The sequence below is a fragment of the Neovison vison genome, chromosome 5 (genome assembly GCF_020171115.1).
Source record: "Neovison vison isolate M4711 chromosome 5, ASM_NN_V1, whole genome shotgun sequence".
In the NCBI taxonomy this organism is placed as follows: Eukaryota; Metazoa; Chordata; class Mammalia; order Carnivora; family Mustelidae; genus Neogale; species Neogale vison.
Window position 1 is genome coordinate 22,981,721 of NC_058095.1, and position 24,402 is coordinate 23,006,122.

The 24,402-nt window shown below is 53.7% G+C and overlaps 1 protein-coding gene across 2 annotated transcripts in view; it reads right to left on the minus strand.

The window, feature by feature from the left end:
• LASP1 (LIM and SH3 protein 1) overlaps nucleotides 1-24,402 on the minus strand; it is a 37,838-nt gene that overhangs the window by 2,925 nt on the left and 10,511 nt on the right. The window contains exons 3-6 of one of the 2 annotated variants that reach the window (XM_044248109.1): nucleotides 18,387-18,471; nucleotides 11,425-11,532; nucleotides 2,347-2,473; nucleotides 1,840-1,943 (exon numbers count right to left, since the gene is read on the minus strand). In XM_044248109.1, the coding sequence (XP_044104044.1) occupies nucleotides 1,840-1,943; nucleotides 2,347-2,473; nucleotides 11,425-11,532; nucleotides 18,387-18,471 (424 nt within the window). The remainder of the gene's footprint in view (nucleotides 1-1,839; nucleotides 1,944-2,346; nucleotides 2,474-11,424; nucleotides 11,533-18,386; nucleotides 18,472-24,402) is intronic. The other variant, XM_044248110.1, reaches the window with a different exon arrangement.

Consider the following 24,402-nt stretch of genomic DNA (forward strand, 5'->3'; position numbering starts at 1 on the left):
TAACCCTATACGGCCCAGGCCTCTGATCTGTTCATCCACTGTGATCTCAGGGGGAACTTTCCAAACCGCAGACCTGATCATGTGACTCCCCGGCTTGAAGTCCTTCAGTGGTGGTCCACTTCCTTCAGCACCAGATTTTTCTTTTTTTAAAGATATTATTTTTAAGCAATCTCTACACCTAACGTAGACCCCGAGATCTGGAGTCCTATGCTCTATGGACCCAGCCAGCCAGCACCAAATTGCAAACTTTCTTTCAAGCTGCAGAAAACAGCTCCATCAGCACCGAAGTCTGTGTGTGGGGTAAGAGGTTACAACCCCGCCCCACAAAGTGACCTTGGTCTCTTATCACCAACTCCGCCTCTATCTCTTGGGCTGAATTGCCGCCAGCTACGCCTGCATCCCGCGACAGCCTCCTCCCTAGTCTCCCTGCTTCCGCCCTCAACATTCTGCTGCCACTTCTCAAGAGCCACCCGTGAGCCTTTAAAAACAGAAATCAAAAATGTCACTCTGCATAGCTCACCAATCACAAAGGCCTTCCTGTGGCCTACAAGTCCCTGCCTGATCTGACCTTATCTCCTACCTTTTTCTCCTCTAATCGCCTTGGCCTTCCTGCTGGCCCCAGGGCCTTTACAGTTGCTGCTCTCCCTAAACCACTCACTCTCTCATCTTACTGAGGACTTTGGGGCTCTCCCTCCCAACGTCCTGCTTTTTCTTCCCAGCATGTGCCACTATCCGATCTTACATTATATACCTACTTATTTATTGCCTCCTTATTTGTCTTCCTGACTGAAATATAAGCTCCAAGACAGCAGGAAGGTGGTCTTTTATTCAGTGCCAAATCCCTAGTGTCCAAAACAGGTTTAGCTAGTATTAGAAGGATTGGCTGGTCTATCTGGAATCTTATCCTACAGATGACTTCTCAGTCCTGCCCAGCAGCCCCGTGGCATGGACACTCCCTTGTTTACCCCCTTATGTCCAGGGCATGAGGCTCCAGGAGGACAGGTATCTCAGGCTATTTTACTTCTCTAAGTATAGTGTCTCCTACTTCTTCCTCCATGAGCTACTTCTGATTCCCAGAAACCCAGCACAGAGGAGCTGAACGCAGCCAGGAGCTCAGGCTGGGGGTTCCAGCAGCCCCCTCAGTGGGACAGGTGGCAGAACTTAGAGACCAGGGACTTCAACTCTAAGCACAGTAAGCCTGGTCCTGCCCCAGTTCCTATTTTGCTCATCACTGACTTGGCAGCATCGCTGAGCGTAGGCTCTGCGCCTGGTTCAGAGCCGCTGAATCAAGAGGACACCGCCCTGCCCGCACAGAGCTGCAAACCCAGCAGGGGATGCAGACACAAGTTAACAAACAGAACATTCTGAGTTGCCAAAAGTGCTCTGAAGAGAACCAGTGGTGGGGAGTGACAGATGTGTCAGGGGAGACCCATGTGACATTGGGGGGTTTAGGAGGACCCCTTGGAGACAGGACTGAGATCTAAAGGATGTGGTCAGGCTTGGGGGTCATCCTCATGAGGAGTGGGGAGCAGGAGGCAGGAAACTGAGTAGGGGAGGTGACCTGTGCAAAGTACACCCAGAGCTGGAGCCCTGGGCCCCATCCCCAGCCCAGGGCTCGGTACATTGACCACACAGGTCTCTATCACCTGCAGAGGGCAAAAGGAGCTGGGGTCAAAGATCTGGGGAAGCCAGGCCTCTAGGTTGGGTTTCTAAGGAGACTCTCGGAGCTGTGACCACGAAGGCCTTCCCTGGGCCCATCCACCTCTGCTTCCCCAGACTTCTGACCCCCATTCCACCTCCCGGCTCCAGGACCTCTCCCACTTGGCCACAGCTACTTACCCCGCCCCCGCCTGGGGCCCTGCATGGTATGGAGACCGGGGCAGCAGGCTCCTTGTAGCCACCATAGGACTGTGCCACCGGCTGCTGCTGGGGCTGCTGGTAAACTGCAAGATGGGAGAGATGAGGCTCAGAAACCCGATCCCTCCCTCGGCCCCCTCCCTTCCCCCAAGAAGCCCCTATCATGCGTTTCCACCCCCCACAACCTTACTCAGACCCCACTTCTCAAAGGCTCATCAGTCTGCACATGTACATCTGCTGGTGTTGCACACTCTACAACAGGGGCTGTACCTCTGCCAACATGCTGGCGCCTGGCATGGACCCTGACCCGGGTGTTCATTGCCCCACTGGGAGAGGGCCTGAGGGTTTGTGGGAGGGTGTGTGAGGGTGTGTGTGTGTGTGTGTGTGTGTGTGTGTGTGTGTGGAGAGAGATTCTTGCCAACCTCCTCCCCATCCCAAAGCTGGCCTGGTCTCAGGCCCTCTGCCTAAATAGGGGCACTGGCTTCTCACCTGGGGCACTGGCTGGGATGTGGTGGGGCGGCTGCTGCTGCTCCTGGGTGTCTCGGCGCTCAGACTCTATGCCCTCGCCCCCGCTGGGGGCCATGCGGCTCTTCTCAAACTCCTCGTGGTATTTTATCTGCAGTGGCAGAGAACACTGGGTAAAGGACTCACAGCAAACCAACCAAAGCTCTTTTCCTGTGGCCACTTAAGATCTCCCAGGAGAGGAGAGACTCCCCAAGGGCTACAGGCAGACGGGACCAGATTCCTGTGACTACTTAACCTTGCTGGGCCTCAGTTTCCACCTCTGTAAAATAGGACATTGGAGCCCACCTCTGGTGTTGCCGCAGGACGACAAGAATGTCCGCTCACTGGTACCTGCTGGGTGCCAGGCACTGTGCTGGGTTCTACCTCCCAGGCCCATTTTAGCCTGTCGGCACCTGGGGGAGGGATATATGACAGTCCCTGCCTAACCGACAAGAAGGAAATGAAGGCACTGACAAGCTAAATGAGGGAGGAGAGCAAACCCTGCCCTGTTCTCTGGAGCAGAAGGAACCAGTGACTCTGGGCCCCAGGGCCTGACGGGAGCTGTCCCCGCCCAGGGCAGTCCCTTTTGGCCATCCTCTCCCACTTGCTCTGCTCCCTTCTCTCCCACTCAGCGGCATTCGCTTTGCCAGGAGGGCAAGAATTGACACTTGGCCTGGCAGGGCTTACGTTTACTAGACCCGGGCTCAAGGTCTAGAGGTGTGGCCGAGGAGAACAGGGCACACAGCATCTGTGGCTCACTGCAGGCCCGGCTGGGAGGCCCAGCTGGGAAGACGGGCAGGGCGGGGGTAACACCTCACCTAGGAGTCTGGGTCCTGATGAGCCCCTCCTTTCTCTGCCCCTTTCCTTCAAGCCAGAGCAGGGACTCACCCCCAAATGGTGAGATGGGCTGAGTGTATTATGGGCTGACCATATTACTTAGGGGGAAGCAGCTAGCCCTGGCCAGACTAAAAACCAACAGGCTCCCTCAACTCCTGCTCAGAAGGGCACCCAGGAGGGAAGTTTTCAGACCTAAGGCCAGTGCTTTGCTCTAACATTCTGAAGACAAGAGCCAAAGCCGAGTGTCCCCGAGCCCCACTCCCTCGGTGACTCCTGTCCACTGGCTGGAGAGGGGACGTGGCGACAAGGAGCGAGGCCACCCCTCCTGAGGTCTTGAGGCTCACAAGGCAACTGCCCTTCCGACTTTTGTCCTAGGGGTTAGAAGGGTGAGCTTCCTGTGTTTACTTTCTGTGGAAGAATAGAGACCTGACCCCGGGAGCCAGTGACCAGGGGAGGGAGAGCACATGCGTAGAAGCAGACAAAGGCCTGCACTGGGGGGACAGCTGTCCCTAATGCTGGGGGCCCAGCTTCCCTGCATGGCAGCCGCCTTCTCTGGGTGTGAAGGGGTGACAGAGAGCCCTGGGGGAGAGGGTACGTCCGTCCCAATTCCTCTGCCATCCTCAGGAGCCAAGACCTAGAGCTATTCCCAGTCAGTGTCCTACAGACTCCGTCCGTCAGCACAACAGTGGTGCCCCTCCCACGCCTCATCCCTGGAAGGTCATCAGCTTTTTGCTTACTCATGTGACCCTGGGAGAGTCCCTACCGCTCTGGGCCTCAGTTTCCTGATCTGTAAACTGTACCAGCTGTTCCCAGGAGGTCCTGAGGCTCCAGACCAGGTCCAGCAACCAAACCAGACTCCAGAGCTGAAAGCAAGTACGGACAAGCGTGCAGTTCCATAAGCGGCTGCTAAAATCGCTCTTGGTGCTTAGAAAACCACTACCCAGGATAAATACTTCTAAATGAGGGCCAGCTGCCCCAGGTGGATGGAGTCGTGGCAGCCTGAAAATAGCAGAACCCTCCCCCCCACCACCGATGTACACACCACCTGTTAGTGTGAATACCAAGAACCTTCCCATTTGCTTGGCGACTCACGCAGAGTGCTTGAAGGCTCTTTCCGCCATCATCTCCCCCGACCCTGGTGATAATCCCCCCTTCACACTGGGCAGGTACACTTTCGTTCCCACTTTACAGAAGATGGACATGAGCTCAGAATTGCAATGACTTCCCAAGACAGAGCTTTCACTACTCAGGAAGGGCCGAGGCTGGTGACACAGGGACAGAGTCACAGGAGACAGGCCTGCACCCAGGGGCAGGTGCGGAGCTGGGGGGCCACGTGCCCAAGGCCACCCCTCACCCCACTTCACGGCTTCGGTTTGGACATAAATGTGAGTGGTGCACCTCTCACTTGAATGGGGGTGATGACCCCAAGGTCGCCCTAACTTTGAGGGGAGACGAGGCAGCGTGGCAGGGAAAGTGGGGTGCAGCTCCTCTGCCTGGGCCCACTGGGAGAAGACGCCACCACTCTCCACAACCTCTCCCTCCCTTCCCCAGCAAATGAGAAAACTGTGTTGTCTTTGCCGGTCTACCGAATGGCATGAGAAGCCAACAGGCATGCTGAAGGGAGTTAGCCTATCCGAAAGGGAAAGAAACATTTTCCAGACTCCAAGGATCTGGCTTGTCCCTGTTCCACAGTCGGCAGAGTTTCATCTTCCAAGAGCCCTGAATGGGGGTCACCATAAACCCAGAGAGGTCACCTAGGGCCTCAGCTTAAGAACTGTCACAGGCAACGGGGTGGCTCAGTCGGTTAAGCGTCCCACTCTTGGTTTTGGGTCAGGTCATGATCTCATGGGTCATTAGATCAAGCCCCGTGTCGGGCTCTGCGCTCAGCATGGAATCTGCTTAAAAGCTTCTCTCCCTCTGCCCTTCCCCCCAACTCTCTCTCTCGATCTGTCTCTCTCAAATAAGTAAATCTTTTAAAAAATAAGGAACTGTCATGGGCCCCCAAGCACCCTGTTCTATACCCAGAAGATCCAAGTGCACGTGGGTTGAGAGGCTAGGACTCGGGGGTGACCAGTGGAGGGTCCATTGCATGGCTAAATATAGAACCCCATTTTCTCTGCTAGCCCACATTCTGTTTTCTGAACCCCTGCTCCTGATTGTGATGGAAAATGGAGGTCTGACACCACACCACACTCTCACATGATTCTACATCACAGGCCACAAGGGAACACAGGCTTTGGATGGAATCATCAACTCACCAGCCAGAGTCTATTTTTTTTAATAATTTTTTTTTAACGTCTCCCACTCTCTGAGGGCCAATTGTGTGTCCTTACATGGATTACTCATTTCCTTTTCTCAGCCAGCCCTACGACTGTGCAGCACTATGACGCCCCTCCTCCCCCCAGTTTTCTAGATGGGGAAACCAGGTAACGGGTGGAGTTAGCAGAATCCAGCTCTCACATCGCATCCTTACTTCTCAACTACCATGCAATACTGCTCCCTACTACAGACTAACAGTATTTTGTTTTTAAAACAAATGTGAATCTGTGTTCACCTTCATTAGTCATCAGAGAAATCATTGCAGGTTAAAACCACAGTAAGATACCACTACACACAATCAAAATGGCTAAAGTGAGCAAGTCTAAGTGAGGAGGCAGAGCAATGGGAACTCATCACTGCTGGCTGGAGGGGAAATCAGTACCCACTTGAAAAATAGATCAGCGTTATCTGATAAGGTGAAGGATCATAAACTCTAAGACCCAGCAATTCCACTCCACAGGAACCCCAAGAAATATGTATGCGGACATCCAGAGCGTGTGAAAGCAATCTCAAATCCAACACCAGTATCAATAAAATGCATTAAGCATTAAATGGAATATTATACAGCAACGAAAAAGAATGGTACGTAGCTACATGCAAGTACATCCATGAATCTTTAAGCATAATGTTGACCAAAGGAAGAAAGACACAAAAAGAATACCTAGTATATGTTCAGAATCAGGAAAAACAAAACTATAGCATTTAGTAATACACAGTAACATATTAAAATTCGAAAAAAAAGGGGCGCCTGGGTGGTTCAGTCTGTTAAGCTGAGTGTCTGCCTTCAGCTCAGGTCATGATCCCAGGATCCTGGGGATCGAGCCCTACATCGGGCTCCCTGCTCTGTAAGGAGCCTGCTTCTCCCTCTCCTTTCTGCCTGCCGCTCCCCCTGCTTGTGCTTGTCAAATAAATAAAATCTTAAGAATAAAATAAAATTTAACTAGAAAAAATAAATCACAGCACACACTCTCAAAAAGTATACTCCGGTTGTTCCACGAGCCTGTGTCCAGGTCATCTGACCCTGGGCATGGAATTTCTGTTTGATGTTACTACTTAACTACTGACTAGGCCCAGCCCTTAAAGACTGAAGCCAACTTAACCAGAATATGCGCTACTCATTCTTTTTCTTTCTTTCTTTTTTTTTTTTTTTTAAGGATTTTATTTATTTGACAGAGATCACAAGTAGGCAGAGAGGCAGGCAGAGGGAGAGGAAGGGAAACAGGCTCCCCACTGAGCAGAGAGCCCAATGTGGTGCTTGATCCCAGGACCCTGGGATCATGACTAGAGCCGAAGTCAGAGGCTTTAACGCACTGAGCCACGCAGGCGCCCTGCTCATTATTTTTCACTGATATAAACGCAAAGCATTTCTGCCTGTGGCAAAGATATTCCTGAAGTTTATGGTTTTATGGTCCTGTAGAACATTACTGAGTTCTGCAGATAACAGCAGAGTACTAACCAGTTCCGGTCTCATTGTATCCAGCACTTTCTTTCACTGACTAGACAGCACATCTGCCTGTCCTAACCTCCAGCATAATAGTTAAGTGAAATATAGGAGAGGTGCTCACTGTATGAGAGCTAGGTTTTTAGCACTGTAAAAACTCTATTCTGGGGCACCTGGGTGGCTCTGTGGGTTAAACCTCTGCCTTTGGCTCAGGTCATGACCTCAGGGTCCTGGGACCTGTGGGTGGGGAACCTGTTTCCCCCTTTCTCGTTGCCTCTCTACCTACTTGTGATCTCTCTCTCTCTCTGTCAAATAACTAAAATCTTAAAAGAAAAAAAAAAAAACCACAAAACTCTATTCTAAGAGGAGTTCAGGTTGTGGCGGGCGGGGGGAGTTCAGGAATGTTTCTTTTTTTGTTTTGTTTTGTTTTTTCTGAGAGTTTATTTATTTATTTGACAGAGAGAGATCACAAGTAGACGGAGAATAAGGCAGAGAGAGAGATAGAAGGAAGCAGGCTCCCCGCTGAGCAGAGAGCCTGATGTGGGATCCTGAGATCATGACCTGAGCCGAAGGCAGCGGCTTAACCCACTGAGCCACCCAGGCGCCCTCAGGAATGTTTCTTGACTTGCACAGTGAGCACAAGTGTTCCCTCAGTATTACTGGATGTTACGTTTCACAGAAAAAGACACAGGGTTGTATACAGAAAATCAATATATAAGAAGATACGGAGGGGCGCCTGGGTGGCTCAGTGGTTTAAACCTCTGCCTTCAGCTCAGGTCATGATCTCAGGGTCCTGGGATCGAGCCCCACATCGGGCTCTCTGCTCAGCGGGGAGCCTGCTTCCCCCCTCTCTCTGCCTGCCTCTCTGCCTACTTGTGATCTCTCTCTGTCTATCAAATAAATAAATAAAAATGTTTAAAAAAAAAAAAAAAAAGAAGATACGGAGATAAACAAAACCAGAACTCCCCCACTGTTTAGCAGGAGCTCAGCCATGAAAATATCCCAGTGCATTAGAGCCACTGGCGTTTGGGACCAAAGGTCCTTCCAGAAGGATACGCTGCATCCCAGAGCACACAGCCCTGACCTCCCAACACTTCCCATGCCTTTATCCAAGACACAGTTCCCCCAGAAGTACAACTTACTGGACCCCGCCTCAAAAGCTTTCACACATTCTCAGTAGCAGACAATGGCCCAACTTTTCAACCAAGCTTTATCCCCTGCCTCTTCCTGAGCCACAGTGAGGAAAGTGGACAGGTCTGCCTTTACAGAGATGGTAACTGTACTGACCACACTGATCTGACAGATGACAGACCGCACACATCCAAGGCCTTTAACTATTATTTCTCCGGGGATGCAATCTCATCCCTTCACAAGATGGTCTGACCTCTCCGGGAGCAGCTGGGGGTCACCGGGTGCTAACCTGGGAAGCGAGTGACCAGCCACACAGAGGACACTATTTTGGATACTAAGCAAAAGGTGTGGCTCTCTTCTAAACACTATCTTTGCCCCCAACTCTTCTGGAGGTTAGGACAACCTCACAATGGCTCTCAGCATGGTTTCGAGCTCCCTGAGAGTTCGGGGATGTGGCCGGGCCTGGCAATCCCTGATTTAAGGCTTGAGAAAGCATTTTTTTTTTTTTAAAGATTTTATTTATTTATTTGCCAGGGAGAGACACAGCGAGAGAGGGAACATAAGCAGGGGAAGTAAGAGAGGGAGAAGCAGGCTTCCCGTGGAGCAGGGAGCCTGATGTGGGGCTCAATGCCAGGACTCTGGGATCATGACCTGAGCCAAAGGCAGTAGCTCAGTGACCAAGCTAACCAGGCACCCTGAGAAAGCTTTTTCAAGCTTTTTAAGTAACAGCTCTCAAACTTCACTGAGCATCCCCAGAACACAGCTTCTTCCCAGAACGTGCTTAACATGCTGGTTCCTTAACTGCGGCTCAGGTCATGATCTCAGAGTCATGGGATGGAGCCGCGTCGGGCTCCCCACTCAGCCAGGAGTCTGCTTGGGATTCTCTCCTTCTCCCTCTGCCCCTCCCCCTGCGCTCTCTCTCAAATAAATAAATCTTAAAAAAATAATAATGAAACAAAATAAAATGCTGGTTCCTGGGTCGGGCTCCCAGAGATGCTGAGTTAGGCGGCCTATGAGGAGCCGGCCTATGGGCCTGCATTGTCAATAAACCTTTCCACATTGGGACATCTGGGTGGTTTAGCTGGTTAAGTGCCTGACTCTTGGTCTGGGCTCAGGTCACGATCTCAAAGTTGTGAAATCGAGCCCCACATCGGGCTCTGTGCTCAGTCCAGGACTCTGCCACAGATTCTCTCTCTCTGCTCCTCTTCCCCTGTGTGTGCACTCTCTCTCTTTCTCTAATAAATAAATAAAATCTTTAAAACAAAACAAGACCAAAAAAACCTCTCCCATGTGATTTTAGTACAGTCATTTACTGAGGCCACACCTGACAGACTAACTGGGTTCACTAAAACTGAGAGTCCTCCAGCTTTGTGGTCACACCTCAGACTCCCAGCTAAAGCTGCAAAAAGCAGAACCCCGTCAGGTTCAAGCCACCTCCCCCACCTCCGAGCAGAGGACAATCAGCTAATGGCAGCCCTGTGGTTAATGATAAGATGGTTATCGCCTTAGGTGTAGATGTCTTGGCCACAGTGAGTTCAGTTACCAGAGCTCCTCAGATGTTAACACCTCCAATAACTGGGTATGGAATATTCTGGAAGCCTTCCAGTAAGGAAGGCAGGGATGACTGGGCTCGCTTATCTTCTGCCTCTAAAAGCCACAGGCTGGAAGCAATGAGTAAATGTGCTGGGGAACTGGGGTTGTAGATGAGAGCACGTGTCCTTGCAATAGAAACACCACAGAGGCCTGGAGAGTCAAGACTCCAGCTTTGTGAGCCATTCCACGTTTTCCCCACTGCCCAAGGCTTTCCCCCTCCCTCCCACTTGTCATGTGGAGAGCTGGAAGACACAGACCTTCTTTAACCCTCTTTACCCTTCAGAGAGTCTGGGCAGCATCCGTGGGGAAACTCTAGGGTACGAGGCCAGACACTGGCTTATAAAGCAACTGAAACAGATTTTACTTGAGAGAGAGAGAGAGAGAGAGTGTGTGTGTCTGGATGGGGGGGTGAATTTGAGCCCTCCTAGCTTAAGGGAAGCTCTCCATTTCCTCAAGCCACAAATTTCAAACCGTAGGTCAATGGCCTTATTGCAAAACCCACTTAGTTACCCATTTAGTTAAGTCTGCAGCAAGCATCTTTACAAGATAAAATAGAACAGAAAATATCTGAATCCTCTCCAAGGACTCTTCGAGGAAAGCTCTGAGTAGGTTTCCTCTCTAAATAAATAAGCAAGCCTGTTTGGTGGGTCATCATCTGAAATGTATGTTGTATCGTAGGTTGCAAAGTCTAAAAGCCACTGACTTGGGCCTGACTGGTTCTCCTGGCCCTAAGCCCTTGCCCTGGAAGCCATGCGAGCCACTGCAGAGTCACTCTAAGCACAGTGCCACCAAGGAGGCTGGGGGAGGGCTCTGGAGGCTGGGGGTAGGTGGGTGGGTGGAGATGGGTGCCCCAGGGGGGCCTACCTGAATCCCAGACCCTCCACCCCAAGTGACCTCGGGCCACCTGCCGACTCCTTTCTGTTCTAGTCATAAAGACAACCATTTGCCCAGGCCTTAATTTGTAGGACCGCCGCCACCCCCCCGCCCGCCCCGACGAGGCTGGCTGGGCACATACTGCTATTCTGTGCCCTGGGACCCTGGGCCATGGGGCCACGAGGCCCTGGGGCCCTGCAGCCCAGGTTCATAGCATGTGCCCCAACTCCCCCACCCCACCCCAGGCAGCTTCCCTGCAAACTCAGATACAGACTGCAGGTCTGTGGCTCTGCAAGGCAGGATACCAATGCCTATTCCCCGGCCACAGGTGCCACGGCCCCGAGAGATCGACCACCCACGCTCTATACCCAGTGCCGCCACCTCCAGACACGCAGACCATCCCTAGCCCGGGGGACCGGCCAGCCAACAAAGCCAGCTGGGGTTTTTACACAGGAAGGAAGAGCAAGCCGAGGTGGGGGTGGAGGCCGAGGGAGGGCGGAAATACTGCAGTATCAGCACCCAGAGACAGACGAAAGGGGGGCCGGCCCCTCCCCACCTAGCCACCCAGTTATGACCTTTGTGCTCTGACAAACAGTCCGTCTGGACCCTGACACCCACCACAGCCACGGTGGGGGGGCACTTAGAGTGGGTGGGGAGAGCTTCAGCACACAGGCCCTCCCTGTACAAAAGCTGAGTGCTTTTCCAGTAGAAGTGCCATGTGGGCCCAGGGTGGAACGGGGGAATATGGGGGTGCACAGAAAAAAGACAAGTGGGAAGCCTAGACCCTTCCTTCCTTCTTGACAGCTGTCACCCAGGCGGGCCGGGGGACGCGAGGCAGTAGGGGTCCCACAGCAGGCAAGGGAGCGTACGTTACTGATCTGGTCCTGGGTTTTCTTGATTCTCTGGAGTTCGGGCGTGTCCGCCACCACGCTGAACCCTTTGCCCTTGTTCTTCTCGAACTCCTCCTTGTAGCGCACCTGGAGGGCCAAGTTGGGGAGAAGAATTAACATCAAGACAGGGGCGGCAGAGGGCCCCAGCCCACGGCCACCTCTGACGGAACAACCAGCCAGGATGGAGACCCTGACCAGAAATTCCCTGCAGTGACGTCCACCGCCCCCGCACCCCGAAGTCAAAGCAGGAGGCTTAGCCAAAAAGTGTTTGACTACTAACAATAACCCACGGAAATGTATTCAGTGCCTTCTGAGTGCCAAGTGCTTTACATGAATTATCACAAGTAAGTCTGCAAGCTCCGTTTTACAGATAAACTAAGCCAGAGAGAGGCAAAACCCCCTGCCAAGGTCATACAGCTTGCAAGTCCAGAATTACCAGGGTGCAAACTCTCCGCTGCCTGACTCCCAACCTCTCCCCACTGACCTATCCTATGTGAAAGCTATAGGAAGAAGGTACTTACTTTCCAGAGCTCCAAAGGCTGCCCCAGCCCTCACCCTAGCCAGAATACAGCCCGACCCACTGAGAACCCCGAGAAGTCTTGGAAGCGCCCAGCGGAGCAAAGACTGTGCCAAGTGACAAAGCCGGCACCCGGAAAGGAGGGCGGAGAGACAGCCACTCGGAAGGACTCCATCAATGAGCCTTTGACGGGCCCGGCGGCTTCCTGGAGCCTGCCCAGCCTGCTTCTAAGGTCAATGCCACATGAGGAGATGACATCGGTGGGGGCAGAGACAGGACTTCGGAACAGGGTTCCAAGCTCCGAGAAAGAACCCTACCCTCCAACACTGCCTTCCTCTCCTGAGAAATTCATGGAAACTCAAGTACCAGCGGGACTCGAGTCAGACCTAAGAAAGGACTTCCCGAACGCTAATGGAATTGAAATATGAAAAATATCTCATTCTCCCCAGGGGGTTTTAAAGAATGGAATGGAGGCTAGAAATGCCCATGAGACACAGAACAGTTCCTTGGTTTCCAGAGACTTCGCTGTCCACTCCTGAGCCACCAGCTGTTCCAGCCCCACCAGCTGCCTGGATTGCCTCCAGGTGTGTGTGTGTGTGTGTGTATGTGTGTGTGTTCACTGTCCTAGAAGCAGGTCAGCCCAGGACACGAGGCCTAGGGCCTCGGGAGTTTCCAGGATAGGATGCCCAGGCAGCTCGCAGGCGTGGAGTCAGGAGTCACCTGGCCCCACCGCCGAGCTGCACCCTGACCCAACCCACGACAACACTCTTGGATTCATCCGGCCACGCCCACCAGTTCCTCGGCACACCGCCCAAGGGTCAGAGGTCCTCGGCACACCGCCCAAGGGTCAGAGGTCCTCGTTCATCCTCTGGAGCCCAGCTTATCCACCCAAGGTGTTCTTGATCCTACAAGGTCTCAGAAGCGCCCTTGTTTATTTATTTTAAACAAGCCCCTTCATTCTGATCCAAACTGAAAACTGGATGTGCCAGTTCCCATCAGACTGCAAGTTAACACAGTAATACATGGACCCATGTACACTGACCCACCCACAAGTGCCCAGAACTGCCCCCAGCATCAACTCTTCCAGAAAGCCCTGGAAGAGCGTGGTGACCTTTAGTGCTGAGGGCAGGGAGACCCTCTGGGAAAAGAGCATCAGGGAGAAGGTGGCACTGGAAGTCAGAAAAATACAGCTCCTGATGCAGATGCCCCAAATCCAAGGCCTCTGGCCTCGGTTTCCCCATCCATAAAAGAGCTGTAAGGGGACTCAGTTAAAATACGGGGAGGAGACTTCCCATGCCAAGCATGGGCAAACAGCTAGAGGGAAGTGGTCCTAACGGGTGCTCAGTCTCCCACTTGCCAGGCGATCTTGGGCAAATGACTTCACCTTTCGAGCCTCCATCTGCAATCTGTAAAATGGGGATAGCACCACCCATTCCAGTCAGTGGCGCCAACTACAGACAGTGGCTTGAACACAGTCAATGAGTCCTGGAGCATCCTGAAGCAAGGCCGGGCTCCACATCTGCTGCTGAGGGCAAGTGTGGAAGTGCTTTGTCAACATTCAAGTGCTGACCACGTGCCAGACCCCCACTCCTTCCTCCACTTCCTGGCCCTGTAAGGGTCAGGTCCCTAATCCAGGGGAATAATAGCCATGGCGACACTACAATGATGTCAGCTAGTTCCCAGGCTCAGGAACTGCCTCTCCCTCCCTGCTGGGGAAGGAGAATGTGTTTCACTCCTGGCACAGGCCACCAGATAGGGCGGAGCTGGGGTGGAACCAGGATGCAGAAGGGCTGAAGGGAGGTCAGCCCCTCAGGGCTGTGTGTCACTAGGCAAACCAGTCCCCCTCTCTGGACTGAGCCGGGGGGTGGGGGGGTGGGGACTGGCCGGCTGATCTCTAAAAACCTACCCAGCTCTGGAGTTTGTGATCATTTTTAAGTACCTGCAGATCTCAACTATGAAGATCAAGGTGAGGAAGATTCTCTGTGAGGCCTTTTGGGGCTGGAGTGGTGGCAGAAGTGAGAAGTAGACAGCCAGGGGGTGTGGGGGAGGACCCTGCCCAGAGCCCCTCTCTCAGGGTTCTCTGGTCTCCCAAGCAGGAGTGTTGCCTTCACCTGGGATGGCTCAGCAGGATGTTGTGGGGACTGGTCTCTCAGGGAGGAAACCTGCCTAAGGTCATTCAACCCAGTTCTGGGTAGGGACAGGGGGCAACTCTGCTCTGGGGACAGATGACTCTATGTCTGGGAGCTGCCTGGGCCGCCCATTCTGGAAATTCCCCACGCAGGGCCAGGTCTGAGGCCGAGGCTCCTCCCACCCACCAAACAGGGCCCTGGAGGCTCCACTTTCTCTTCACGTGTTTATTAATAACTCCCTGGGTCTATCTTGTTCATTATTTATCCCAGCCAAGTAGGTACAAGTAAGTGTTTGTGGCGTGCATGATGGGTGACTTGAATAGACACAAAATATCAAACAGACAGCACAATTTGGAAAGTCACTGTTTTGCTGACCGAACATAAGAGCAAAGATCATGACTTTAACAAAAAATTTTTTCTCCTAAATAAACCAGTATAAAACAAAACAAAACCAGAAAGTTGGGGTGGGGGGGGATACAGTGCCATTTCTTTTTTGGGAAAAAAAGAAAATACAGTGCTTACTGTGTGTCTACTATGTGCCAGGTCCACATACTGTGTAACTTACCTCCTTCTAACACAAAAGAAACTAGCTTGAAAATTAAGACACAGGAGGAGAGTGAATGAAGAAGGTCAGTTGGAAGCAATCATCAAAAGGTCAGTGTCTACTCCCCAGCTTCACTGAGCCCAGGCTCTACTTCCTCCCCTTTCTAAGAGAATAGTTAAATAGTGAACATTGAGTGAGTATTGACTCTAGCCAGGAACTGCTCTAAAGGCTTACCCTACACTAATATCCTCTATATCCTAATGATGGTATATGTCCTTCATGACATCTGCTATATCCTCACAACAACTTTTGGAGAAAGGTAACCCCCATTTTACAGATGAAGGCACTGAGGCTCAGGAAGGTCACACAGCTAGGGTGGCGGACCCAGGATCTGACCTTTAGCAGGCTCAGGTCAGAGTAACACCAAGTATGCTGCCTGCGGTGCTGGGGACAGACCACACTGTCCAATGCCTGGGACTGTACAGCGCCACAGGGTGGGACAATGGGGGCAAGAGAGAGAGATTTATTCTCCCTGAATTTCTGCCTGGGTTCTGGGAGCCACATGAATGTTGCCTCTACTCAGCTGGGAGCTGGGGGAGGGAGAGCTGCCTAGGGGAGGGGGTACAGCTGGGGCCTCAGCCTCCACTTCCCTGCCTCAGCCAGGCCTGGGCAGGACCACCCACAGGGTCATTTCTGGTCAGTTCTGTGGTTACCTCCCCCGCAGGGGAGGCTCCAGGTGTCCCAGACACCCAAAGTACCACTTTGGGAACGAATCTAGACACAGGAAAACAAATAAAGTTGAACTAGCACTGGCAGCTTCCAGAGACTGAGGAGGGCTGGGACACACACATGCAGGTCAGGAAGGGGCCCTGGAAAGAGCCCAAGTGACACCCTGGTGGGGTGGGGCACGGTAGGCAGAGGAGGCTCCCACTTCCCTTCCCGCCAGCCACAAGCTGCTCTAGCCAGCCCTGCCCCCACAGGAGCCACAGGAACCAGAACCTGTCACCACCCCCGGACAGACCACTCAGCTCTTCCAAACCTCAGTGCCATCAGCCCAGCCCCAACCGCTAGGCAACTGGGGTTTGCTGTCCCCATTTTACCAGGGAGTTTTGAAAAAAGCTAGGAGAGTAAAGCAGCCAGGTGACTCAGACCACAGACCCACACTTGCAAAGAAGACAGGGCTCCCATCTCTATCCTCGCTGCCTACCCCAGCTTCCAGGCCCAGGAGCCCAATGCAGGTTAGAGGCCAACGCAGGTTAGAGCCGTGTCCTCAGTGCAGAGCCCTGACTCCCTAAGGCCCCCACCCCTCCGCTCAGAGCAGAAGCAAGGTGAGCCCCAGGCAGTTCCACCCAGCTTCCAGCCTGCCCCTCTCAAATCTGGCTCTAAGTCTCACAAAGTAAGTCCAAAAGGCTCATGAGAATCACCAGGGCAGTCAAAATGCAGATTCCTGGGTACTGCCCAAAATTGCCAACCAGAGACAGGAGGCCCAAGAAGCAAGCAGAAGTCCAGACCCCGGGGAGCAGCGAAGCAGCAAGCGGAGGTGGGGCAGAGGGGGCCTGAGGAGCACGGGGAGCCTGAGCTCCTGCTGCTTCCTCCTACATACCCCGCCCCTCAGGGATCTGGTTCCAGGGCCAGAAAGGGCTACAGCCGTGCCTTTGTGGGACTGACAAAAGCTAAGGGAATTAACAGGGTTTGAATTTCTCCTCTTGAGAGTAGGGGTGTGTGTGTGTGTGTGTGCCTCTGCCTGAGTGTGTGCACACACTCTCACACACCTCTGGGAGCTGCACCTTTCCCAACACCTGACAGCCCCTCCCACATCTCTTCTTCCAGGTTCCTCTGTTGGGGCCCCCACCACTCGGGGTTCTGACTGCCCCTCTCAAGCTGTAGAGTGAGTCCAGGTCACCCTAGATGCTGTGGCCTGCACACTCCCCAAAGCCCCCTCCACCTCTGGCCCCAGGGGGCCCCTCTCCAGGATGGGGGGGGCGCCTCTCCAGGATGGGGGAGTCCCGGGTGGTCGTCAGCAGCCAGCTAGAGTCTGGCCAAAATCTTCCCCATGCAGACCCGGTCTAGGCCCCAGGGCTGCCTCAGCCCCTCTTCCTGCCAGCTGGACCACCCGTGCCCTTCTCCGCAGGCAAGGTCCGGTGTCCACACCAGCTCCCCGCCAACTGTGGGTTTCACACACAGCAGGGTCAGCATCCGGGCTGGCAGCTGCAAAGCTGCCGCCTAGGGAAAAACCAGCTTCCCCTACTTGCTCCCGGCTGTTGTGGGACACGCACGAGGCTTACACCTCACACCTCACCGGGACTGTACGTGGTCAATATCACTGTACTTAAGAGTGGAAAAACCAGAGTCCGGATCCTGAAACTTCCCTCACTGTGCGTGTCAACAGGCAAAGCCTGCATTCCCCCATCTGATGGTTCCCAGAGTGGGGTCAAGGATGAATGAGGCTAAAAGTAACTATAAGCACTGTGCTAAGCTATAATTCTCAGCAGCACCAGGAACTAACGTGTTTATTATCAAGGTAGAGATAAGTTCTCCTGAGGGAGCTGGGTGGAAAACTGGAAAGAACGCAAGTCTCAGGATTCGACAAACCGGCCTTCAAAGTCCGTAGGATCCCTTCCTTCTTCCTTGGAGTGGGGGTGATCCTGCCAAGGGCTCAGGCTCGTGAGAACTAAGGGCACTGAGATGCTCAGGGCATTTGGCACTCAAGACCGGAGCAGTCAACAGTCTTCCCACCAGTGCCGCTACCCCGTATGATCTTAGCAAGTCCTCTCATGTCTCTGGGCTGTTTCCTCATCTGTACCACAGGAGAAACAGCACCTTCCTCCCAGCTGCCAGAGGACACATGTAAAGCCCTAGAGAGCACAGGGCTGGTTCTCTTTCACAGGACCTCCTGGGACACAGGGACCTAGGGAGGTCCTGTAAACGCCAGAGAGCAGGAAGCCCACTCCAGGGGGATCAGGAGAGATTCTCTCCTGTGGCCCCAGGGGGATCCTCTGCCAGAAACATTTTCCTGGCCCTGGGCACCCTGCCCACTTGGGTAAGTCCCTAAAGGGGTCTTTGTAGAAGCCCCATTCCCCCGAAAGTCCAGGCCAGGCTGGTCCCAGAAGCCCTCCCAGACCTCCAGATAGAATGTCCTGTTCAGGGCTCAGGGCTCTGGATTCTTTGCTTATTCCTCACTGTCCCCTAAATTCAGAGTCTTGCCTGGACAAGAACCCATCTCCCCCCCAACACAGCGGCATGTACCCCACTCCCCACAAAGCACAGGCTCCAAAAATCAGGCCCAAGGAGACAAAGGTAGGACAGGCCCCCAGGGGGAGACCCTCTTTGCAGCCTGCCCTCTGAGGGGCTTTGGAGACATGACCATAAAGGGAGGGCGGACCTCCGATGGCATGAGCCTGGAGAGGTGAGTCCTCTCCTTTGGGGGGGGGTATGAGTGGAAAGGAGGGAGAAGGGAACAGCTTCTTGAAGGAGGCGGGCTTCAGAGGCCCCACAAGAAATTTCTGGAGCAGAGAGAATCAGACACCCATACCTCCCGAACCCACTTCCTCCACTCCTTTGATAAGGTCAGGAAATATGAAGTAACCAGGAGCAGGGGTGGGGGCAGGGAGACATGGCAAATGCCAGGATTTCAGCACCTCAGCCCTGCTGAGTAACCACAGCAGGGAGGAGGAAGCAGCCCTTGCCAAACCCAGGGGTTACAACACCCCGCACTCCCCGCCAGGCCACAGGGCCTGCCCCGCCCCCTCACCTGACTCTGGAGCTCACTCTGTTGCTTGAGGCGGAGGTTTTCCGGGGTGTCAGCCACCATGGTGAAGGACTGCTTGGGGTAGTGTCTGAGGAACAGAAAGAAAGAATGAAGGTCACTCTGGGGAAGGGGTAGGAACCTCTGGGCTTCTCACAGGCCTGAGTCTCCTGGAAAGTTCCTCTTATCCATGGGCAGCCCCTGCCCTGTTCAGCAGCAGGACCACGATGTGTACCAGACTTGGCTAAGGAGAGGCAAGCATGTCTCAGACTTGGCCAGGGCCGAACCAGGAAGACATATCAGGCCTGAGGGGCTGGCTGGCCATGGAGAGCTGTCCTGAGCCAACAGAAGGCCCTGGGGACAGTGTCTGAGGGTTTCAGATGGCCCTTGTTTGGAGAGAATCCATGTCTTAGAATCTAGCATCCAGCGGGGTTGAGAGGCCTGGGCTGCCCAGGACAGCGGCGGCCAGAACAAAGCGTCCAGCTAAAGGCAGAAATGGAGACAAACCAAGCAGAGGAAGGGCAGGAGGGATGTGGAGACAGAAGTAAAGGAGAAAGGAAATGAAACAGACCGAGCAAAGGGGAAAAAGAGAGAGACAAACCAAGAAACAGACTCTTAACTCCAGAGAACAAACTGATGACTAGCTAACCAGGGGGCAGGTGGTTGGGAGATGGGAGAAAAACATGATGGGGACTAAAGAGTGCCCTTGTGATGAGCACTGGGTGATTAAAATAAAAATTTAGTGGCGCCTAGGTGGCTCAGTGGGTTAAGCCTCTGCCTTCAGCTCAGGTCATGATCTCAGGGTCCTGGGATTGAACCCCACCCACATCAAGCTCTCTGCTCAGTGGGGAGCCTGCTTTCCCCTCTCTCTGCCTGCCTCTCTGCCTACTTGTGATCTCTCTGTCAAATAAATAAATAACACCTTTAAAAAAAACAAATAAAATAAAATAAAAACTTAAAAAAAAAAGTAGTAAAGGGGAATGGGACATGCATATCCGGGGCAGGGGGATGTGGGGGAGCTTCCTGGAGGAGGTGGTAAGAGAGAAAAAGCACACAATCCAGAGTGGTATTATGAAGGGCTAATGTGGTCTTACTTAGCTGGAAGGTAGGTGAGATATTGACTTGACGTCAGAAAATCAGCCTGAGGCCCTCAAGTGACAGGTAATGCTCTAACAATGACTGATGTTTGCCCAGTGTCTCAGTTCATCAAATCCCCACAAATGCCCTATTTTCCTGCTTTGACAGAAGGGAGAACTGAGGTTCAGACAAATTAAACAATGTGGCCAAAGCACTGGGCCAGTAAGTCATGGCGTCTAAATTTGTACCCCGTGTCCCCAGGGCCCAGCATCCTGAACCAAACCCTCCTGATCCCAGACACAGGGCAGACCAGGAGCCTGTGCCCCAGAAAGAGGACTGGCTTGGAGGTAACAGGAGCTAGGGCAGCCCTTAGAGGGAAACCCACAGGGACCTCCAGGATCAGGCAGGTCGTGTCCCCTCAATTCCCAGAAGAGGAAACAATGTTGTGATGCAAGGCACTTAGCACTTAGCTGATTTCATAATTCATTTATTTGTCACCCTGGTTTCTTGTCTTTTCTCTACTTCTCCATGATGTGAGGGGGTTCTGGGTCTCTTTTGTCCACAGATTTATCCCAAACTCCTTCAAACAGAACCTGGTGTTAACAAATGTGTGTTGGATAAATGATGTCCCACAAGGCACTGAAGCTGGGTCAAGACTAGAACTCAAGTCTCTTATGCCCCCTTGGTCATGCCAAAGGTCCCCAGCAAACCAGCTAGAGGAACGGCAGCCCTGAGTCACTGGTCTGTGGGAATGTGCTGGAATGGGAAACAGCTACGGGTCCACATGGGCTCCAGATACCTCAAGGATTGGCTAGCAGCTTCTCTGAGCAGGAGCTGAGGTCTGGCCATTTGCAGCCCTGGGTGACAGACACCTCACCACGACCGTGACCACCTGCAGATCGCCGCGTCACAGACTGTCCTCAGGTAAGCAGTGTAGCGCCTCCTTCCAGGTATGTTCAACCCTTGCTGGCCTGGCCGACAGGCCCTAGAGCTGGACGTGAGCTGCCCTCCTACTGTGTGCTCACCAAAGCTGGAAGGGTTCCTGGGGGGAGGGGGGAGGCGCCCTGAGCAAGAGCTACCTTTGAACTCATGACTTCCCCGAGCCACCACTTGTGAAGGGCAGGACTGGGTTTGCAGAACTAAACCAAGGTCGGGGGTGGGGCGGTGACTAGAATGGACACAGAGCTGGGCTCTGGCCCTGCCACGGACTCGCTGGGTGAGTTCAGCATATCCTTTTTCTTCCTGGGCTAGTTTCACTGTCCAGGACCCAGGTGCTCCCAGCTGTGCCCCTCCCCCAGCCTCCACTGCCCAACCTGGGTCCTGCCTCCCAGTTAGGCTGAGCCCTCTGCTCCTCCAGCAGCGAGGGAGGGAGAGAACAGAAAAGTAAACACAGGTGCCTACAGCTGGCAGGGCTAAGGCTACCGCAGGAAAGCTGGGCCACCCACAGCCCAAGTGCTCCCTCAAAATTCCTCCACAGTTCCGGAAAAAGGAAGGGCCCATTGGGAGTCTGTTTCTGGAGATTAGGAAGAGACTGGCAGGAGGGATCCAAGTTAGGATCTCTAGCAGAACTGGCTGGCCCTGAGGGCCTAGGAGGGAAGGCTGGAGACAGGACCCTCCCACCACATCAGGGCCCTTTAGAAGGTGTGAAGGTGTCCGCAGGTGCTGCAGGTGTCACGGGGTAGGGAGTGTGGAGGAGAGCATCCCTGGCAGAGAAGAGAGGTGGGCTCCTAAAGCAGGGGGACCAAGGGGAAGACCTCCCGGGCAGCTCTGGTCAGTTTCCAGATGACGTCACTCAGCACCGGGTGGGGCAGGGTGGCGGGCAGCAAACACAGTGCTCCCAAGCCAGTCTACACACCTGGGCTTTCCCATCTGCCTGAATGTCCAAGGTTAACATGGAGTGCCAGTTCTGGTGGCCCAAGGACAGCCCAACACAGGCGGATGACATGCCCCCCCCACAATCTGCAGTTACGAGGCTCCTTTGTTCCTCACACCCACAGAATACAGAGACGGGCCCTCCGCAGTGGCGCGTGTCTCCGAGATGCAGGGGCCAGTGGGTCCCTTGTCTCTGCCACTGCACCAGAGCAGTATCAGGACAGTCTCCCACTCCTGCAACATGCAGCAAGGGCCTCTGGATGGGACCGTCAGGTGTTTAACCTTCACTTTGGAACCACCATGACCCCCAGATCTCAGCCCCTTACAGCCAACCCCATCAGAAGGGAAGGGGAGACCAGCTTAGATGCTCACGCAGCTTAATCTGGAGGGAAGGTGGGGGGAAAAGATGGGGAAGATTTTAATCCTGCATCAGATTAAATAGATTCAAGAGGAGCTCCAGAACCTCTAATCTCTTAGCCCACCGCCGCCACCTCCTCACCCCAACCCTGGACCAGAGGAGGGCAGGCAGACATCTCTTCCTCCTGCTGGTCAAACCTGTCCCCTCCCCACAGCCCTAGGCCCCTGACGAGACAACCCTGCCTTTCCCTTCCCCTGCTCACTGCGCTTCAGGTTCCCATGGCAACCCCATCCTCAGCTCCAGGCAGGAGAGAGGAGCAGAAGCAAACAGAGAGAGGCTGTGGGGGTGGGGGGTAGAGGCGCAGACGCGGGGGTGGCTGAGGACACCCAGGAGGGCAACACCAGGAGGCTGTGAACTCAGGATCCTCGAGGACAGTGTCAGTAAGGAAGACAGGTGCCACGAGTGTGTTTCGGGGTGGGGGGGAGGATGCACAAATGTGGATGCTGTGCCCTTCCCCCACCCACACAACTGCCTTCCAAGAAGCCTGCAACTGATCTGACCTGCTTCCAGAGGTAACTGCTGGAAATTCTACCTTTTCCATCCCTCTCTCAGGGATTCCCATCTCCTCAGGTTGGAGCTCTCCCCACCTACCACCCGCAGATCCCAGTCGGGATGAACAGATGTGCGTGGAAGCCAGTGCAGGGCGCTGAGGCCACTGAGGTCATGAGGGCTTACCACCTCAGCTAGTGACCCTGCTGGGACCTCAGCCTCACCAACAGCCCGGGGCCAGGGTGGGAAGAACTGGGTGTTCCAACCCTACCTGGAGCTCGGCGCAGAGCACAGCTGTTCTTTGTCCCTTCTGTGGGCCAGGCTGCACCCAGCCCCTTGTTTCTTTCTCCCAGCAGTGGGCCCTCAGTTATGTCCCTCCCCGCCTCTGACAGCTGCATCAGCTGCTCTGGGGAAGAGAAGGGCATGGAGACAGGCCAAGTCCACTAGGAGGGGAAGCTCTGGGGGTAGAGCGGGAGACCATGGAAAGGGATCTAGCAGCTATGAGGGCATGGACAGGGAACAGCAGGCCAATCAGGCAGCGGCTGGCAGCAGCAAGGACCTCTAGGAGAATTTACAGGCACACCAAGTGGCTTCTTGGTAAGACTATGTCCTGTGCCCCCTCTCTCTTGAAATCCGCCACAAGGCTTTGGGCTAGAAAAGGCAGGCATTATCATCGTGCCCATTTTAAGATAAAGAAACTGATGCTCAGTGTCAAGGACAAAGACCTAGCCCAGTGCACTCCTCCTCCCCACAAGGGCCCCGGCCATCTAGCGGGAGGCTGACATCTCTCTCAGATGGACCCCAGCCCAGACTGCTAGCTCCCAGAGCTCTGGGGAAAGATGCACTTGGCAGGGTGGGTCTTGAGCAAAGTACTTTATCTTTCAAGCCCAACCAGTTCCTAAGCTTGGTCATTATGAGACCCTCTGGGAGTCAGAAGGCTGGTGGACAGTCAGAAGCCACTTACTCAATACTTTTCTAAAGCAGGAGCGCCTGGGTGGCTCAGTGGATTAAGCCTCTGCCTTCAGCTCAGGTCATGATCTCAGGGTCCTTGGATCAAGTCCTGCATCAGAGGGAGCCTGCTTCCCCCCCTCTCTGCCTGCCTCTGCCTACTTGTGATCTGTCAAATAAATAAATAAAAATCTTAAAAAAAAAAAACTTTTCTAAAGCAGGTGTCTCAAGAGGGGAGAGTGGCCTGCATGGTTGTGGGAGAAGGGTCCTCTGCCTCTCCTGGGTTTGCCCTAAGGACCTCTGAGTCAGCTTCCTGTTCAGAAGGGCAAGGAGGGCAGGGAGGATGCTGAGAAGTGGTGAGGCTCCCGCTATAGACACACTGGTGACAGGGATCGCTTACAGGACACAGCCCTGCTCCGCTCCTACCCTCAGCCACATTCCAGAGGCAGAGCCAGAACCAGAATAGACCAGAGATCCTGAAAGCCCGCTCCCCCTTTCTACAAGCAACCTGGCCCCTTCCAGCCTTACACCCCTTCAAAAACCACAGCTTTTTGTTCAGGGAGGAACAAAAATACATCAACAAAAGCAACAAGGAGCCTTTGGTTTTACCAAAAGAAAAAAAAAAAAAAAAACCAGCCCCTACATCCTGCCTGTGGAAGGAGCTGCTGATTCCCCTGCTGGGAAAACTGCCCATGTTGGGGGTTGGGGGAGCTCCTTTCTAACCCAGTTTCTCACCCGTCCCCCAGGCCTGAGGGGCTGAAATGGTGGGGACAGGAAGCAACAAGGAAGCATTGTTTGACCAGAGGAAAAAAAAAAAAAAGAGCAGCCAGAAAGATCAAGGCCAGACATGAAGAAGAACTTACCAGCCCTCAGGAATGAGAGACAGGATGAAAACTCAAAGCTGGTACCCATCCCTGATGGCAGAGTACATAAAGAAAAATGATTCTGCCAAGATGGGGAAGGCATGCAAACACTGGGCCTCAGTTTCCTCATCTCTAAAATGGGCGGTTAGGAAACAATCCCTGAGGTCCCTTGAGGCCCCGACATCTCTGAGTGGTACTGGCCCTTTGAGTCTGCCTTCTCCATTCCAAACACACATCACACACACCCCCTCACTGCCGCTCCCAGCCAGCGCTGCACCTGCTCCCTGGGACATCTGATCCCACTGTTCCCAATCAGAGGCAGGAAAGAGGGAAGTAGAAAACTCCAGGCCCTAGT